At 30.5% G+C, this 21,224-nt stretch overlaps 1 protein-coding gene across 4 annotated transcripts in view; it reads right to left on the bottom strand.

The window, feature by feature from the left end:
* Pak (serine/threonine-protein kinase PAK 3-like protein) overlaps positions 1 to 21,224 on the bottom strand; it is an 89,912-nt gene that overhangs the window by 65,484 nt on the left and 3,204 nt on the right. For all 4 annotated transcript variants that reach the window (XM_075380795.1, XM_075380793.1, XM_075380794.1 and 1 more), the window contains one exon: positions 9,995 to 10,193. In XM_075380795.1, the coding sequence (XP_075236910.1) occupies positions 9,995 to 10,193 (199 nt within the window). The remainder of the gene's footprint in view (positions 1 to 9,994; positions 10,194 to 21,224) is intronic.

The raw sequence follows: 21,224 nt of genomic DNA, 5'->3' as shown, positions 1-21,224 counted from the left end.
ACAATGGATAAATGGATGAAAAATTGTTTTAAAATATTTAAAAAAATAGAAATAATGAAAAAAACTGGGTGATTGAGAAATTCCGAATACGTATTTGAAAACAAGATAAAAACTGCATTAAGTCCAACAATACACATATATATTTACCATGTAAGATAATTTTTCACCTTCATCTATCCATTTAAAATACTATTTTCTAATTTATGGCAATATGATTAAGCATATAAGTTCACTGAAATTTGTCTATACCCTTCAACGTGTCATTTTAAAATATGCTCAAAAAATTGTTAAATTTAAAAAAGATATGCAATATTTTTAAGTGGAATAAAAAGATGTTTAATAATGCAGCAGGTAGAATCTATAATAGGTTGACTCATTCATCCCCATCACAGCACATAGTTTCATTGGTTTGTATAAATCTGCATACTACTAAGCAGAGTCATGTGCATAAATGAGTTCCTCCATAACTATCATTATAGTCTTAATCTTTGGATAAATCATATGGTATATGTTATTTTGTTTATAAGTTTAAAAAAAAGTAATCAATGATGAAAAATAGTAAATGAATAAAAAATATAGTTTAGGGTGGTAATTTTATTAAATTGTAAAATTTAACAAATATTTAAATAAAAAAGATTGAAGTAATTATAATTTAATAACATCATTTGAATGATATTCTGGTCTTCATGTAACAAGTGCTGTGTTGTTTTGGAGCCCCACAGGTACCTGTTCATAGGTACCCGTGCTTAATTAGTGGACATGTAGCTTGGGTATACCCACGTATTGCTAAATCAGAATGAGCTAATAATATTAAAATATAACTGCTTCAGCCAGGCCTCGAACTGTAGATTTTCTACACAAAAGGACTAGCGCATCACACCATTCAGACATACAGAAATTAAGTGAAACTAAACGTTCACTATGGACTTACCTAAAATATTACACTCCTACTACCTGATATTAGTTTGATCACTGTGTAAATACTAAGGGAAACTTTACTCACACATTGCTTGAATTGTGTAGTATACATAAGTACCCAACAGGAGTGCAAGTTGTTTAATGAGTACCCTAATATGAAAAAATATAGTTATAAAATTTAGAATTAATTAACTCTGAACCTAAATTCACTCATTCATAGTGTATTCTAAACTAAACATTTTTGCAAGTATGAAACAAGAATACTATATACAAAACACCAACACTACAAAACAAACATAAAAAATTAATTCACAGATCAGAGCATAAAATAAAGTCAATGTATTACAAGAAGATTAAGAGAAAAGACAAAGTATAAAAAAATGCTTATTAAAAATATGACAAATACATTTGCACAAAAGCTACGAATTATATGTATAGCTGACTCAAAAAGAATGCAATAAACTTTCAGGACATGTTCTACTAGTAAAAATAAAGAAATAAGTTCATAAAAACTTAGGTTTGAAATGTTTCATTAGCGAATGTCGGCTTACGAAAGATTTTTCCCCGATTTCTGCACTTAGGTTAAAATTTTTGTGACTAAATTTTGGAAACAAGATTAAGGGGTAAATTTAATGGTTCCATATATTAACTCTGATCTGAACTGAAAAACTGAGAAAAATAGGTTCCAGAACTGTATTTCTAATAGTCGTTTTTGGGAAATCGAAGTAAAAAGACGAAAGATTGGGGGTTGAAAAACACATTATTTTATATTTAGCACAAAATAAATTTAGATGGGTTAAAAACATAAAAATTTTAAACACAAAAAATACAACAGATTAGGTATTAATAGAAATTAAAACATACAAAATTTCCAATATTACAAAACAAAAATATTAAATATTTTTGAAAAATAACAAACATACAAACAAACAATAAAACCATCTTACAAGGAATATTTTTTGTTTTTAACAAACTGAAATTCTTAATTTGTGTTTAGTTTGTATGGACTTTCATAGAATTTTACTCAAAATCAAATTCTATAAACCTGTTTAAAACTTTTAAGTTCACCCATTTAATAAAATTATTTTACACCGTACATAAAACAGTGTTTTCAACCTCAATCTTTTGTCTATTATCCCAGCTTCTCAAAAATTATTAAAAATACACTTCTGGGACCTATTATTTTCAAATTTTCAGGTCAGATTTCATATAAAACCAATAAATTTATCCCCTTAATTTGAATTAGTCTCAAAAAATAGCATGCCTTAATTTTCTGCCAGAAGTTTGTTACATTATTCATGAAAAATGTCTCTCTCTCCCCCCTCACTCTCTCTGTCTATCTGTGTATGTGTGTATGCGCGCGTGTAAATGCCTACTAAATTAAGTAAAATACAGAAAATAGTTACATTTATTCTTTTAAATAAACTAGTAAAAAAATAACAAAAACAAAAAATAAAATTTTGAAAGTAAAATTCTTTTCCAAGAAATAAATTAATTAAGAATGCCCTGTATTTCATACCTTCTAAAATGTAAAACTTCTGGCAACATAACTTCCCCCAACACGAGATGTTATCTAGGCTATTCTTAATAAAACCATTTATTTTTAATTTTCTGCAAAATTAGACCTCCCAAAAAATATGTGTTATATCCTCCTCTTCAATTTTTATTAGTTATTAACTGTTAAAACTATTATTAATTTGTATAACTACAGTCTTCCAGGAACTCTTTTTTCTTTTTTTTTACATTTTCCTTTTTTGGTTATTTTCTTTTAAAAAAAAAAAGTTTGGAAAATAGAAAAGTGAAGAATGCAAAGGAAAAAATAAGGAATAAGATGTCATTTGCTTTATAAAATCTTTACACTTTTTACATTATAATTTACAAAAAGTGACAAGTACTTCTATTTTTTAAAAGGTTTTCTACTTTTCAAAGTAACACTTTGAAGAATAGCGTACAAGAATTAAGGATAGGATAACTTCGTACAGGGTGTTAATTGTTCTGGTCACATGTAAACAACATGACAGTTTGGAAAAAACCTAAGAGAAGCAGCTGTGAAAATGGCAGTTACTGAAGCAATTACTAATGAGAGAAACATTTCATTTGCAAAATTTGACGAGGGTAAAACCAAGAGATGAAAACTGAATTATGATTTCTGTAAATCACTTTTAAGCTGAGATAGTCACTTCCAGTGAAATTTTAAGAAAAATAATATGTAACATGGTCACTTGTAAATATAAAACAGACTTGCCAAATAATGAAAATAGTTGAGGAGTAAATATGAAAAGTTTTCAAACAACTTATTTTCAAAAAAAGAAAAATATCTAATTTCTCCTTTCACTTTTCAAAAACCATTACAAAAGTAAATAATGCAAAAAACAACATATCACTCTTCACTTCATAAATTCTGCTGATGAAACAAAAAAGAAGTGAAAAGTACTTTAAAAAATCCTGGCTTGAATTTTAATTTCTTAAGCTTACCACTAGAATACACTGTACACCCCATTAAAACTGATTACAGTCCAGGTGCAGTTTACATTGCTGTTTGTTCTTTTGTTGTTATTCTTCTTTGTAAAATAAAAAAAATGTTGTTATTCATCATTAGATAATAACAAAAGAATTGTGTTTTGACTTGAAAATATGGAATTCAAGAGGTTTTAATAAAATAGTAATTTTCACTTAATGGTAACATCTTATAAAGCAATGTAACAAGAAACTTAGAACATGGAATGGAATATCCAAAAAATAGGTAAACCTAAAACTACAAAATGTGGAAAAAAGATGGAAAGTTTTAAACTCTTAAACATTTTTCAGGCTGAAAAAACTGATAAGAAGATTTACTGTGGCAATAAATTTTCAAGAATTCTGCAGTATGAAAATGTTAACAAACAGCAAATTCAATAAGTTTCAAAACTGATGTTAAATGAAGTTAAGTAATAAGATTAAAACTTATTTTTTGGAATGATGAAGCAAAGTTTAAATTATCTAGCCCGAATAAAGGGGCACTATAACTGTACTTAACAGTACCTACAAAACAACATTTATTCTTGAAGCTTGTTGAATCAACTTATTTTTAATAGTGTGATATGAAATCCTGCCAAGAAGGACTGGGACTAAGATTTTAGGATTTAGTGACAGAAAAGGAATGTTGCTTGCGCGCGCTGGAAATTAATTTTAATAACTTTAAAATTTATATTTTCAATGTGATAGTATTCAGGCGGCAAGTATTTTTGATAGCTAAATTATAGGATTAAAGGTTTCCTAAAAAAAAAAAAAAAAAATTTACAAGACCTTAAGTCTACAGGTAAGTGAATACTTCATCTTTTACAATGTTTCCAATTAAAATTAAAATAATGTGGTAAATATACCACTACGTTATAATAATAAAGGAGGAAAATCTAAGCAACAAATGTCAGGTGAGGCAAGTCATGTAAATTTCATTTAATATGAAACTTAGCGACTATTTCGCCACCCCATACACATTAATTTGCTAAATTTTATTTATATATTTTGTTTTTACTCGCTGAAAACAAGCAAGAAGAGAAAGAGAAAAATTAGTTAAAACGAAAATCTTATTTTACTCATTTCAACCCAAAAATAACAGAAAAACCAATAAAAGATGAAAAATAGAATAAAAGCTTTGTGTACGTAACTGTTCTTTTAAATTTAAAAACAAAAAAAATCTAAAATCTTAGTTACAAAGTCTGATATACCAAAATTGTTCAAAAGGTTCTCAGATTGACAGAGATGGTACAAGTATGACCTATGACTATGATATTTGTCAAGTATGATGCTTTAGATGACATGCTGCACGTAGATCTGTACGTTTAATTGTTTGATTATGACGATAGAATATGGCAAAGTTTTGACATTTTATGAAACTTGAATAAAATTTAAGTTTGAGTTGTTAAAAAAGTACAGTTGTAAAAGGTTTTAAACTTTAAAGAATTCCACACCTTCATTTTCATGTGTAAAAAAGTGGGCTGCTAAATTTAAATGTCATTCATCCATTCAAGAAGATGAATTTTCAGGATATCCAAGAATTTTTATGACTAAAAAAATCATCACAAAAATTCACAATGAGATATTAAAGATTGTAAACTGAAGGTAAATGAACATAATGACATCGCTAATATCTTGATTGTGCCACATTTTAAATGATGTTTTGGGTATAAAAAAGCTTTCTGCTAATGAGTACTATTCTTACCAATTTCTCAGACAAACTGACTGAACATTTTTCTAAGGAGTTTAGATCTGTCTAAACACGATTCTGAGCTTTTCCAATGCTTTATAACAGTAGATGGAATATGGATTCACCACTGCACTCCAGAGATCGAACAGCAGTCCAAACAGTGAGCAGAAGTACATGAAAGTAAACCAAAGAAACTGAATACAATACCATCTGCAGGAAAAATCCCTGGCTAATTTTTTTTTAAATCCTAGTTTATATAGACTACCTAGAATATGGCACAACCATCACTGTGGAGTATTATGCTTCACTATTGGACCATCTGCCAACTGAAGGGTGCTACTCAATCTAAATGTCCACATCTGTAAAAAAGAGAGTTCTTTTCCACCAAGATATTGCTCCTGCATACTTTACTCAGATTGTTGCTGAGATTGTTGCACTTTAAACCAGCAGTTTGAAGTGCTTCGACATTAGCTATATTTACTGGATATGGCTCCCAGAGATTACTTACTTTTCTCCAATTTGAAGAAATGGTTTGCTGGATGAAGATTCACTTCAAATAACGAGGTCAAAGTGGGACTGTTCATTTTAGAGATGAGATTACAGAAATCGCATTACAATGAAGGTATTAAAAAGTTGGAAACTCGATCTTAATATATCAAATTGCAAGATCACTAAGTTAAAAATAAAAAAAATTTCTGTAAAATCTTGTGCTTTCTGTCAGGCCAAAAACTTTCTGAACAACTTGTATGTATACAAGTAACTTTCATACTTGCATGTATAAGCCTCTACTTGGTTTTATAGCTCAGGAAAACCTGATCTAATATCATCCAACTTTTAGAGTAATATTTAGGGTAAAGTAATTTTATTTGAATTTGAGAAAATATAGATGAATTATTTGATTTAAAACCATTTAAAAAAACCACTTATTTAAAAAAAATTAAGCTGGAAGATGAAAATCTAGATTTCTCTGTAGAACTCATTTGGGTCAAAAGTTAATTACGTTTAACACAACACCTGTAAAAACTGCCAACTTCAGGCTCCGGTTTTATCAGGCTGAAACTGGCACATACTTAAAACTTTCATGTGTTTTTTACTCACTATAATGAAAATTTACTTCAACATAAGTATGAGTGTGTATACAATATAATTTTTTTAAACCACCTATAAGTTACTATGCAGCTTGTTACTAGAAGGCTTGATTCAACTTTAAAAGCATTTCTATCTATTTCTACAGTGTATTTCTCTCTGTGCATCAAAGTGTATTTTTATACATGTATGTAAATTACTCAAAACTTAAACCACGCAATCATTATATAATTTTTTTTTTTTTTTTAAGAATAACTGATGCATTACCAAATTAAATTTTAATGTATACTTTTCAACAAAGTTTGAAAATGACTTACTTTTTCTTTGATATGGCAAACATAACATTATTATGAATTTTCCCAAACATCAAAAATCCCTTTCAAACAGACAGTCTTGATTTTATTTTTATTTTGATAAATTCAGTAAATTTTTCTACTGGTATTAAATGAGTGTAATCACAATTTATTCCTAAAATATTTATGTTATTTTCAATGTTTATTGTTTAAAGAATGTTCAGTTACATTTAAGTTATTTTAGTCATTGCTTTTAAATACTCATTAAATTTAATTTTAAATGTCCTCTTTATTCAATTAATGTTAAAACAATCACAACATTTTTCTGGAAATTTTTATCAGTGTTATTTTTAGTGTGTGTGTGTATGTGCATGTGCACATATATATATATAAATACACACAATAAATAAATATATTTTATTTTAATGTTTTTGTAAAAACATTCATAATTTCATTAATAACGCATCTTAAAAAACAATATAATAAATGATACTCCAACTTATAATTCAAATAGGAAAGTATTATATTTGTATATTTAGAAATAAAAATAAATTCATAATATACATAAGTCAGTTTGAAAAAATGTAACACAATTGGTAAAACTGATAACTTATATTGCATAAGCCATAATAAAGAAAAATTTGATACTTTCACATCATGGTAGAAAGTACAGGTGTTGTACATAAGAGGCCCCATCACTCAGTAGTAAATACTAAATGCATATATTGACGTGATATGAGTAAACAATGTGAAAGATGGTTGGTACAATTAGAGCTGGAGTGGGAAGGACTGTTTATTGCCTGTATATTTGAGTAGTGGCAGTCTATGTCAGCGTTGGGTTTTAAAAAACATTGCATAATTGTGTGTTGTTGTTTGTTAAAATGTGGTTAACTGTTGAAGAACATATATTTGTGATGGAAATTTATTTAAACATGAAATCTCATGATGTGTCAGTAAAAGTTCTGGGAGAAATTTGAAAAGCAAGCACCAGTGAAAAGTGTTATTCAGATGTTAGTTAAAAAACTGTGTGAAACAGGTTTGTGTTACACCAGAAATTTTTCTGACACAGGTCTTACAAGGACATTTAAGCGACAGTTACAAGATTTCCTCAAAAATCTTTGCAGAAACTAAGCAGGGATAAGAACATTTCACTAGGTTTAGACTACACTGCAGTGAGGAGAATGCTGAAATGTTACTGTATTGAATGTAGGTCTTCCACAAGCTAGCTAACTAATGCTGATTATGCTAAAAAAGTTCACTACTGTCTATGGTACAAGAACTTCATTAGAGGAAACATCGGCATTTTAGATCAAGTATATTCCACAAATGAAGCACAATTTCACTTTTGTGGGAATGTTAATAGTCAGAACTACTGGCCTTGGGGTACTGAGAACACGCATATTTTCTTTGAATCCCCGCTACACCAAAAAAAAATAAGCGAATGGTGTGGGGTTTCCAGGCGACAAATAATAGGGCCATGCCAGCTTCCGTGGTGCAAGTGGTAGCATCTCGGCCTTTCATCCACAGGTCCTGGGTTCAAATCCTGGTCAGGCATGGTATTTTCATACACAATATAAATCATTCATCTCATCCTCTGAAGCAATACCTAACTATAGTCCCAGAGGTTAAACAAATAAAAACATGTTAAAAAAACTGCAGATGCTGTCTCTAATAAGAAATTAATCAACAGTTCATAGCCTTACTGCAGGAGGATTAGCAGTCACGCTCATCCTGCAATGCTGGTTACAATAGGACAGTGCCACTTATCACACAGCTCACTCTACTATGATGATCCTACAGGACATTTTCGGTGGAAGAATAATTTCTAAAGGATTGTAACCACCAAGGTACCCTGATCTGACTAGTCCAGTCTTCTTTCTTTGGGGTTATTTACAAGAACTGTTTATAGCAACAAACCCCATATCCTACAGGAATTGAACACAAACATTACCAATGTCATCCGGGAAACAGACAGGATGCAGCTGACAAAGGTGGCCAACAACAAGGTCAAACAAGTTAATAAGTGCGTAGAAGTGGATGGACATCATTTTCAACACCTTCTGTAAATTATTAAGTGTTTGAAAATACAGTATTTTTAAAGACTTATTTATGGGGCCTCTTTTATGTTAAACACCTGTACATATTAAAATTCAACAGTGCATAAACTGCTGCTGAAAAAAATGTATGTACATATATATATATATATATATATATATATATATATATATATATGTATATAAAATGTCACATTTAATTATAGTCAGGCGATGCATTAGTAATAAACAAATGCTCTCAACCTTTATAATTATTAACAATCGAATTAATTTACCACTTAATATAATATATATTTTATAAGTAGGTTAAGTTCTTCGTTATTCATCAGTAATTTGTTACTTCTTGCAGTAATTAGTAAAACAAAATTTCATGTAATTATTCCTAAGACAGTTAAGAAAAATAAAAATTTTCACTAAATAACAAACTTCAGAGAAAATTTCTTCAATAAAAATCAGAAAAGGATCAGATGAGAGCAAAAGTTGAGATACTTGAAATTTTGCTGGGCTGCTCTCTGTACACAGTATTAACTTTAAAGAGTTTTTTGATAAACTTACTCAAAAAAAAGTGAAAAAGTTGTGAACAGATATTTTTTAAATGAAGATTTCCAGTCACCATCTGACATGTAAAAACACCACTCCAAGATAATTCTTATATTTTTTAATGATTTTTTCAGTTCACAACAAACAACAAATGATGAAATTCTTTAATTCAAGAGATTAAAAAAAAAAGAATAGTCAGCCCCACCGTATTAATATTGTTATCGATACAACCTAACATTTAATACTTTTCATTGTATAAGAAGTGGATGTATGATTACCTCACTCACATTATTTCAAGTAAGCTAAAACCAAATTTTATTGCTTTTTGCTTATAATTTAATTAATTTATCACAAAATTCAATATATTGACGTCTGATTATCTGGAGAGGTTAAGTTCTTTGACAAAATCACTGAAATTTTAATTGCCATACATAAATAAAAATATTACACAAGTATAACAAAAGTTAAGGTTTCAAACAAATTATTTGTATATGACAGATAGGTCAGTATGTAAGAAATGTACACTGAAAAGTTTCATTGGGTTACCAGATTAACATTTCAACAAAAGTAACATTTACAATTAACTACAATTAAATTCATAACTAGGTCAACTGGATATGAATAATTAAAAATAATAAAACTACATATGAGCAACTAATTAATATAGTTCATATCAATAATAAACAACACTAAGTAAAAATAAAAACAAATCATCGATTTGAATCAGATAAAGATTAAATATGACACAAATCTAAGAGGGCTACCAATGTATTGAATATATGACTAATATACCGACAAAGCTTGAAGCTAAGCATAAGCACCAAGTGACAGTAATAAAAGGATAGAATAAAAAAAAAGAAAAAAAACTATAAGAAAAGCAAAATGAAATAATAGAATCAAATTTATAAAAATCTTACTGTGAATTCTCCAGTTACTGCATCAAAACCAACATGAACAGTATGTTCAAAATTAGTCGGGTATGATATATTCGGCTTTTCAGCCTCTCTGCCCTTGGTCCGATTTTTATTTTTTGTAGTCTTTTTCTTTCGTTCGTCAGCATCTGGTTCTTTTGGTAAAGGCCGCATATCAACTGGAAGATTGGGTGTCGAGTCCCCTCTGCAAAATGCAAAAATATTTGTCATTATAAATAAAAATTGTAATATTTAAATTACTAGAAGATAGATGCTTTACAAATAAAGAAACAGTTACAAGCTTATGACATAGGTTTAGCTTCTATATATACTGTAAACATTTCATCATCCATCATTTCTAGTATCTGATTTATCACCCCATTTCATTTTTTTCATCTTAAAATTACAAATAAGATATATTAGTACAATTTAAATAAAAATATTAATTTTGGTTTTAAACAAAAATGCAGCTGTGGTTAATTAACAAAGATTTTTCGTGCACTTTGCATGGATTAGAATGTTAAATCAAAAACAGGTATTTGTGAGTTAAACTCACAAATTGTACTTTTTCACCATCCTCTTAAGGAAAAGAAAAAAAAGCATTCTGTACTGGCAGCTTACCCCTAACAAAAGCACCACGATTTCATATATCTCCAACACTTCTGGTTTCAATAACCTTTTCAATCTATATTTAACTTAACTGCAACTAATTTCCTTAGGGATTATTCTAAAAATAATTTTGACTTGCTTTTCTAGACTTCAAACAACTGTGCCAAATTTCAACTTTCTAGTTTTACGAGAAAAGGGGAAATTATTGAACTAAATTAAATCTACTTTTTTTTTAAAATATTTTGTACTACTTTTACCATCTTGACTGGGTAGAAAGAAAATCTCTTTGTAACAGTAGCTTAGGCCCTACCTTAGACATAGTTGCCAAATTTCCAATTCTTCTACTATCTTTGTCACCCATTTTCAACCTGCATTTAATTTTTAATATTTTATTCAGGGGCTACTAGTTAAAATAGTTTTTTCCTACATAACCAGTTTTGAAACACTGTAAAATTTTAATTTTTCTACTATTTGAAAAATGAAAGAAATAATGATGAATAAGTCAATGGGGACTTACCTCTCATATATTAAAACACTTATACATGGTGTTAACAAAATTCTTAATTTATATTTTCAGCATTTACATTGACTGATTTTTTTTTGTTGGTCCTATTGCATTTCATTACATGGAAGTTCAACTACTCTACCAAAAAATGACTACTCTACCTTTATCCTTAAATGACAGTTAAGACTGAACAAAGTATGAGTTAAACATCTAGTAACATTACAAAACAAGTTTAAAAATCAGATTTTTAATAATGTACAAAAAAAATGGAACAACTGGAAATAAATAATAAATAAATTACAATAAATAATAAACAAATGCATTCTGGAAATTAAATCAAAAGGATGAATTACAGGTAAAATCCTGTTAACCTTAGCAGTATTTATTAAAGCAATTCCCCCATAGACAAACACAGAGATTCACTTCATTCTGTTAGTATTTAATACTAGCTAATGAACACTGTCACTAATAGAATAAATAAGATATTATTGGTCGGTTAATAGCCAATAATCAAACAATAAATCAGTAAATAACTAAACTGCACATAATATACTTTAAGGAAATTACTATGTTCCCCATTTATGCATTGATACCAAATAATAATAAAAATCAATAATATTTATGCTATCTAAATTCCACAATTTCTGATGTGAATTTATATAATTATATAGTAATAACAATACATTTTTTATTATTACATATCCATCAGAATAAAAGATTTATTTATAAATTGTAATAAAAAAACCTTATTGTGACGCTATTTATTTTACTACCTATACAAATTCTTTATATTATAATAATGCAAAATATAACATTATTTTTACAAAAAAGATTACATATATCGAAATATGCACTTATATTAATGTCAAAATAAAAATATTCAATTATTTTTCTAGGAGAATAAATTTTATTATAATTTAAATTCAATATTAAATAATGTATAATTATCATTTTTAGTTTATTATACATAGGTAATTTTTAACAACCAATATAATAAAGGAAAAGCACAATAACAAAAATAACTTCAAAACCATATTATTCATTGGAAAAGTACACAATGAATCAATAAAGATAAAAGAGTGAATAACTACTTCCTTACATTTTACAGCTTAAATAGATTTACTGATATGAATAATAATAAAGCAATATATTATTCATAATTAAATTTCATCGAGTGTAATAAAAATAAAAAAAAAATAACAAGAGATCAATTTTATATATACTGTGAATCCATTAGAAGAAAAATTCTTCAAATTTGGGTGGTAATGGGGTATTTACATTTAATTAATAACCACTTATTTCTACAAATTTTAAGGAAAACGAATTACAGTCATAATGGTAACTACAAAAACAAGAAAAATAATTGATTTTAGTTAAATTTTGCAAGTTATTCTCTATTTAAGAATATAAAAGTACATTTCCTAGGATATAAAAGTATAGTGACACCTAAAAATATTTAATTTTTACTATTTCCTTAGTTTTTATAATTTTATATGGTTTTACAAGATAAGAATTTGTTTCTCGTCTGCATTTTTACACCCAATAAACATAAAAACCATAAAAATTAACTTAGATATTAAAAAGAATCAGTATCAAAATAAAACTGTAATACACACACACATGCGCACACAAATATATATATAAAACCCACCACATTAGTCCAAACATTACCTCAGAGATATACTAGAAAGGGGGAAACATCCCACATATTGGTGGAGAAGTGAGGTGACACAAAAAAGAGTGTCGTAAGGCCAGAAGGCAGATGACAAGGGCTCACCTCCCTCCCCTGAGACATATGTGCAGCCTGATATAAGGAAGTCAAGCAGGAATTAGTCAAATGCATTTGGGAGGCAAAGAGAACTGCTTGGAAGAAGCTAATTACAGAAGATCAAATAGCACCCTGGTAAGAAGAATGCCGCAGAATTCTGGATCTCAACCCAGAGTACCTGTTACACAGGATTCCCAGGAAGTCTGGGGTATAATAGACGAACTCTTCCCTTGCGGATAAGGTTTAGCCACGGATGAAAGGGGTTATGATGAGCCTCCGTCCTCCTTCACACAAGGTGAATGCATTTATTAATATAAATAAATAATGCAAGGTTGCTGCATTTATATTAATAAATGCACAAGCCAGGTCCACGCAAGGCCTGGGTTGCTGAATATGGTGATAAAGATGGCAGTCTGGGCAGAGCCAGAGATCTTCCTTGATGTCTACAGTGCTTGTTTTATGGAGGAAGACTTCCCTGAGAGTTGAGAGATGCCAGCAGCTGGTACTTGCACTTACACTAGCGAGGGATCTAGCTTCCCTACTCATACCGGCCACTGGCTATGAAAGATGTGCTTGCCAAGGTCGTGGAGCATACGCTCCAGCACAGGATAACTGAAGCTGTGGAAGAGGTGTGCAGGCTCCAAAAGGAGTACGGCTTCCAAAAGGGATGTCCATCTTGGACACTATAGCTGCTGTTTGTGACACGGCGAGAAGGGCCACGAGGCATAACCAGCAGGGAATGTGTCCTCGTTACCTTGAGAAACGCATTCAATTGCGTTTCTGGGCCAAGATATGGGCCAGTGTGATTAGATATGCCAAATACTTAGGCAAATTAGAGGCAGAGCGATATTATCCTTAAACATGAAGATGTTTAAGCCGCATATCGCTCAGTCTCCAAGGAAGCGACCAAAGCCATGGCGGGGCTTATGCCTATAGTTTTGATAATCATTCTAAAGAAAAGACTATGAAAATAGGGAACTTTGCTCCCTGCGGATAAAAGGCGATTAATGGCTGATATCACAGAGGAGTTGATGGAAATCTGACAAGAGCATTGGGACAGAGAAACGAAGGGACAATTGACATACTGCTTAATCAGAGACTTCAGGAGCTGGTGTAGGAGAACCCATGGGTTGATGGAATACAGTTTAACACAGTTCTTGATGGGCCGTGGAGACTACAGCTCGTATTTGTTCAGATTCTGTTTTTCGGATGTATGTCCCCTGAATGTGTTAAGGAGGAAACTCCCTCCCATTTGTATTTTTGCTGCTCACACTTTGGGGGAGAACGTGAAGAAATGCTGGCTGCCCTTGGTGTTGAGACTATGTTTCGGCCAGAAGAAACAAACAGTGTACTGATGAGAGAATCCAATAAGTGGAATACAGTGAAGTTGTATGCAAAGAAGGTAAGTAAACGGCAAGTTACATGCATGGGAGGACACCCAATGAGGAACGAGGCGCCAGGCAGGGCAGGCTTGCGGCTGAGTGACTAGGGGGTCTCCTGAGCACCTGAGGTTGCCTGCAGATGCCTCAGTTGCCTGAGGCCGCAGGCATTCCTCTGAAGCCTGATGGTGTGCTCGCTGCGTCTTCGGAGCAACGACAGTGGCTGTAAATGGTAAGTGTTATTTTGTGTACATTGCTGAGTGTGGGTTTGTAAAGGAGTGTAGGTGTGATTTTTGTTGATGATTGCTGCGGGTGTTTCATTTGCTTTTGAGAGAGTTGTCTGTGTGATGTGCATGTGATGTTTTTGGTTGATGTTTGTTTCTTCGGGTTTTTTTTTGACTGTATGGGTTTCATGTATGTTAGTGTCCGATTTTGTGTGTGTGTGTGTGTGTGTGTGGGCATTATACTTCCCTCCTGAAGTAATGCCACATCAGCAGTTTCCAGGACTTAATATCATCTTGTGGAACCTGTTAGCGAGTCTGACACTACCTAGGTGTCCATAAATGGGGTTCGTCCACCTCTTAAAAAATAAAGATTAGTCTATAGGTTAAACTCATCATCACAAAATCAGATTTTTGAAGTCAAGGGTTCAAAGGTTTGGATCCTTGTAAAGGCATTCCTATTTAAATGCTAGACTGTAGATAACAGTGTTCTTTGGTGGTTGGGTTTCAATTAACCTCAGGAGTGGTCGACCTGAGTCTGTTTCAGACTACTGTTTTTGGAACATTTACACTTACACTGCACCTCCATCAGGCTTGGCAAGCTGGTAGCAGTAATTACATTTGCCTACACCCATACACGCTCATGCGCGCGCACACACACACACACCAAGCAGTAACTGAAAAACTGGTTAGAGAAAACATATATACTCATGTACATATGTGTTTTCAAATGATCGATTCAAGTAACAGAATAGAAATAATCTGATATTTTTATGTTACACATCTTCCTGTTATAACCTTTTACATGCTATTCAATTTTATATTAATGTTTTAGAATTCTATATTAATTTGTTATTAGTTATAATTATTCTTTTTAATTCTATACTATATTTTAATGGTAACACACGGTTGACCACATCCAACTAACTCCCTCTTTGATATATCTCGCTGTTGTGTCTGCCCTTGAATTTGAACTTTTGTGAACCTTTATAAATTTTTGCAGTACATTGACCAAAGTTAATTTTTCATATTTCTTTCAACTATTATATTTTTACACAGATCAATATACCTATACAACTTTTTGACACCAGCTATTAACCAAATTATTCCATTTGTTCATTCCATTTTGTACATTGTGTAAATATTACAAGATTATTTACCTATCAATCATCACTACTTCTTTTTCTTAATGTACAATGTCTATTATCAAACGCTAGGTGATTACAACTATCTCTTTTTATCTACTAGAACTTCAAAACAGTTATAAATGAAACTAATGCAAATAGAGCATTTGAATCTTGAAACATGGCACTCTATCTCATATGAAATTTTTTTGTGAAAAAGATATTTTAACTTTACACTACATTACTATTTTTTGTACAACAAAATAATTAAAGGTTAAGTCATCAATACATATTTTTTTAATACATACTCATAACTATCCTGCTCGCATTACTTTAACTTACAAATTTTTCTATACAAATTGCACAATGTTAGAATAACTGAATGACATGTTGCAGAAAGTACAGTTTTATAATTCTATCACTAAGCAGCACACAAAAGGTAGCAAAAATATTAAACAATTTGCACAGTGCATCATTACAATCAAAATTACATATCAGGGAAACCTGGTTTCGCTTATGTATGGGATGGGCGGGAAGTACCTTTAAAATGTATGTAAAATGTCTCTTCTGCCAAGAAGTTCTCACTGCTGCTGGAAAAGGTAGGGGATCATCTGGTGTGTTCATTTATGATGGGATGACTTAAGTCATAGTCGAGTGTGACACAGTGGCAGATACGAGTGCATTCACTGTCAAAGAGCATTTGTTAGCTGTATGTGGGACCACAAACGTCCACACACTAGTAAAACACTGAGAACATTATGAATGACTTCTCTGTGTTTAAGAAATCTTCACCATCACGGCAAACAGTACATGTTTTTCTTTTTTTTTTCAAAAACATGTTTCCTGTTGTAAAAACTAAGAAAGCTTCTAAAGGGAAGTGTCCTGATCTGCCACACAGTGGAAGGCCAAGCACTCGAACTGAGACACGAGCTGCTATGGAGGCATTGATTGAATTATCACCAATAAAATCAACGTGCAAATGTTATGCATTCCCAGATTGACAGTGCGTGAGACCATATGCGGAAGGAGTTGGAAGTTAAATGTTTTTGTCCAGGAGTTAACATTTAACTCCTTGGTCTTTATTTTTTCAATGGCACAGTTAATCAATACAGTTATCCAAGAATGACTAAAGAGGTTGCTTGTAGAATTAACAATAAAAAGGATCACTGACATTACATTTCAGCAAATAATGCTCCAGCAAATTTTGCTTTGAATGTTCATAAACACCTCAACAAAATTTTTCCGAATTACTGGATAAGATATGGGTAGGAAGAGTTACCGGCTCCATTGTCTTGGCCAGCAAGAAGCCGTGACACCTCACCTCACCCGACAATGCACTCTGGGGGGGGGGGGGTTAGGATTATATAAAGATCCAGAAACACAGATACATCAACAACGAGCAGCTCCACGATGCTGTTCGGTCAGCATTTAAAATGATCACCACTGATATGTTGTTGTAGATGAAAAAATTAACATGGAGGTGCTTTGAACATGGTGAAACCCACACAGACATTTTAGATCTATAGAAGGCAAGCTGCACCAATCCTAATAATTTCATAACTAGTACAAAGGGACTCTACCCACCCACCACTAAACACCATAAAGCAAAGGTTAACAGGAGTAATTCAGAGTGCTTTCAATACCAGTTTACAACTATGGTTTAAAGTTTAACAAGTATAAAATTTAATAAGGATAAAACAAACAAAATTTTTTATAACCATCCTGTCTGTTAAACACTTTTCTCCATTTTTTTTTACTATTAATAATTATACATTCTACAAAAAGACATTTATATTTATCAAAATGAGATATGTTTTACCATACATCAATTAATTTTTAGCGTAACACATAATTTAATTTACTTTTTCTATCTTGAATGATTTTTGGTTTCACAACATAAAAAGGTACAATTACACTAGACTGAGAGTGAATTCTTACTTTCATTTATCAAATATTTGACTAAATAAAGCACAAAATAAAAACAAGTAATTTTAAATACTATCTTTTAATTTTACGCTATATCTATCAACACAATAATTCGATTACCAAATCTGACTATCAACAAACCTAAAAAAAAAAAAAATTAAAAGGAAATGTAGTGGCAATGAAAATTATGGTACTTTACCCGAATGAATACTGAACTGAAAATGAGATTCAATGATGGTGTTTTACCTTTAAATAGTTCTATTAAATAACCGGGAATATCCCTAAACATAACCCTTTCTTTCAACTGCCTTAAAAACACAAGAAACCAGAATTATATCATTCAAAAGTTGTTAGCTACATCATAGGATGCTTCTTTCCCGATGCTGCAAACATTGGCATTCCTTCATCCACCAAATTGTGCATCCATCTGATTGAATAGTACAAATATATCAAAGTTTGACAGAGGTCTAGATCAAATTATGTGTTCTGTAACTGAGTATATAAAATCTATTCAAAAGTGTTGGTTATCAATACTAAATAACCTAGAACCAGCTAAAATTCAACATCCAAATTCTTTACTGCAAGAATTTAATAAAAAACAATAATTGAAATCTAATTATGCATAACATAATCAATGGTGCAGAATGCTGCAATGCAGTTACAATCAAATTTCAAAGAAAACTTTTCAATCAAATGCATTTCAGCAGAAACTGACCTACACAACCTCAACAATCACTGTTATCTAAATTAGACAGGTCTACCTACATCTTCCAATAAAATATAATGTGGACAATTATATTACTTTTGTCGATAAGATATATTTTACTTAAGAAATTGCCCTCATATTTATATACATAAATATTAACAGTTTTTTCAGACATAAAAAAAATATTCCAATTTTTATTTTACATTCATTAAGTGCAGAGTTTACATTATTTATATGAAACATTAAAACAGAAATGAATGGATAAATTATACACAGAAGACTTTCTACAGGAACCACTAAAATAAAAGACACAGGAAGTTTTCTGTTAAATTGAAGTAAGAGAAAGTAGAAATGTTATAAACACTTACAATCCTAACTGGTCATTAATCTTAATGGAACTGCTAGAATTCTGTTTCAAACCTCTTTTACTTTTGCATCTAACAAACACATTTTGAACAGTTTACAGTAGTTTCAGCCTTGATATAAATTTTTAGAATTCCTAACTAAAAGTACACTCAAAAAAGAAAACAAATAAATAAACATAATACCAGTAAAACATACCGATAATAAATATAACATAATGGCCTGACAGAAAGGGAAATTTGATTACACAACTGTTGACATGAAATCCTTTGGTCTTTGAAAAATTAAAATGGCTAAAGAAAACTCAATGTTGGATAACACAGTAAATTAATATTAGGTCAACCCACCGCAATTTATGAAGGTAAGTAAACATTTAATATTTAAGGCAAAACACAAGGAGAGAAATACCAAAGAGAAAGTCATACACAAAATCTAGGGAAACAACATACCACTAGTTAAATGATGGAAAGGTACATTTTAAAAGGTGAATATGACAATAAACTTTAATGAAATAATAAATGATGAAAAAATCGACTTACTGAGAATAATTGTAATAGGGCCCTTAGTAAATAAATAATTAATGTTAGCAAGAAACCAACGTACCTATAAGTACTTCACTATCCAGATAACCAGGTGTCTAGTAAAATACAGATTTCTTTAATTATAGACAGAATAATTTCATATAAAACATTTATACAAAAATGTACTTTACATCAAATTAATAAATTCTAGGTGTATTTATCTTATTGTAAAATTCAACGAAGGTACTGATCATATAATGCAATATAGAAAATATTCAAATATATGAAAATTAACCATTTAGAATGAAGCTGACATGGCTAAAATAGTAATATCAACAATTTTATAGTTTTTCAACATTTTATGTCTTAATTTTATAGTTCTCACACATGTGCCCACAACAACAGGTCACAGTCAGAAAACATGTATTTACAAATAACTTTATAACCATTCTATTTTCAATTCAATTTCTTTTTTCTTCTTAGTTATTCCTAATTAATATCTCTGTTTTCCATCCAAAAATTATCAATAAGACCAGCCTTAAGAAATCAAAATAATTGTATATGTCCTCACAACTACACAGACATATTATCGATTTTTGTTCCTGATAACCGCCGCAAAAACTACTGAACCAATCATTAATAATTTTAACTGTAGCTTTCTCATGATTCCCAGAATGTTAACTGCAGTTTAAATGTTACCAATTTTACTACTATATAAAAAAAAATTTATCTAATGTCATTGTCTATGTCAATATCAACTTATTCAGTCAGTTACAATATGTTTTACAAAATTTAGTGTCATCTGATCTGGCAGTGACTTGCAAGAACTCAGAACTCATTCTCATGTGAGTAAAATAGCACTCCGTAGATTTTTATACCCTGAACTAAGAAATTCCATCAGGATAAGCCACACACATAAATAGCATAGATTCGACTTTCAATTTGGTATTATTTTCATGTCTACGTTGGCAAGGTCAGATAGGAAGAACGTCTAGAGTTGGTAAAATTTATGACCATAGACAATGTGAATCTACACCGGAGTGTTCTCAAAGACTTGCAACATACACACTTAGTTCAAATATGAGAAATAAGTTTTAAACAGTGATAACTCTGGGAACAAGAGCCCACATAAAATTATAAAAAAAACCTATTTCCAATTTTTGTAGTTTACATGCATAGTGCAGGCAAAACTGCAATGGAGGATGCTACTTTATATATATATATATATATGTGTGTGTGTGTGTGTGTGTGTGTCTGTGTGTGAAATGTCATTTATTCTTACTCTTCAAAAAATAATATTAAAAAAATTCTTAACAATAAATATTATCTAAATAAAATTAAATTTAGTTATTATTTACAAAATATTTTATTATTAATAAAATAATCAGACAATCTATTAACATATTATAAAAGTCTTTATTTAAATTTTCCTTTAGTTTGGACTGAACTCATTTTGGGGTTTTACATTATTTATACCTGTAAATCATATTTTTAATCAGAAAAAAAGTAAACATTTTTTAATTAAAATATTAAAAAAGGTCATTGTTTAGATATGTTTTTACAATTATAAGAGAATAAAGAAAATATAAAATAATTAAGAAGCACACATCATGATATTTGCCTAAATGCTTAGAAATTTTCGATTTTACAAATTTTTGTGGTTCCTCTAAAAATATATAAAATCATGCTTTGTCTTAAATAATAATCATGATGTAACGTATGATATTTACACATTTTTTTGTCTTCAGTCATTTGACTGGTTTGATACAACTCTCCAAGATTCCCTATCTGGTGCTAGTCGTTTCATTTCAGTATACTCCCTACATCCTACATCCCTAACAATTTGTTTTACATATTCCAAACGTTGCCTAAATGCACAATTTTTTCTTCTACCTGTCCCTCCCTATTCTACCTGTCCTTAAAGCAACTATTCCAGGATGCTTTAATATGTGGCCTATAAGTCTGTCTCTTCTTTTAACTATATTTTCCCAAATGCTTCTTTCCTCATCAATTTGCCTCAACACCTCTTTATCCACCTATCTGATTTTAAACATTCTCCAGAAGCACCACATTTCAAAAGCTTCTAATCTTTTCTTCTCAAGTACTCCATCGTC

Source organism: Lycorma delicatula, chromosome 12 (assembly GCF_047948215.1).
Source record: "Lycorma delicatula isolate Av1 chromosome 12, ASM4794821v1, whole genome shotgun sequence".
NCBI lineage: Eukaryota > Metazoa > Arthropoda > Insecta > Hemiptera > Fulgoridae > Lycorma > Lycorma delicatula.
The sequence above is the reverse complement of the archived record's forward strand: the minus strand, read 5'-3'. Positions and strand labels throughout refer to the sequence as shown.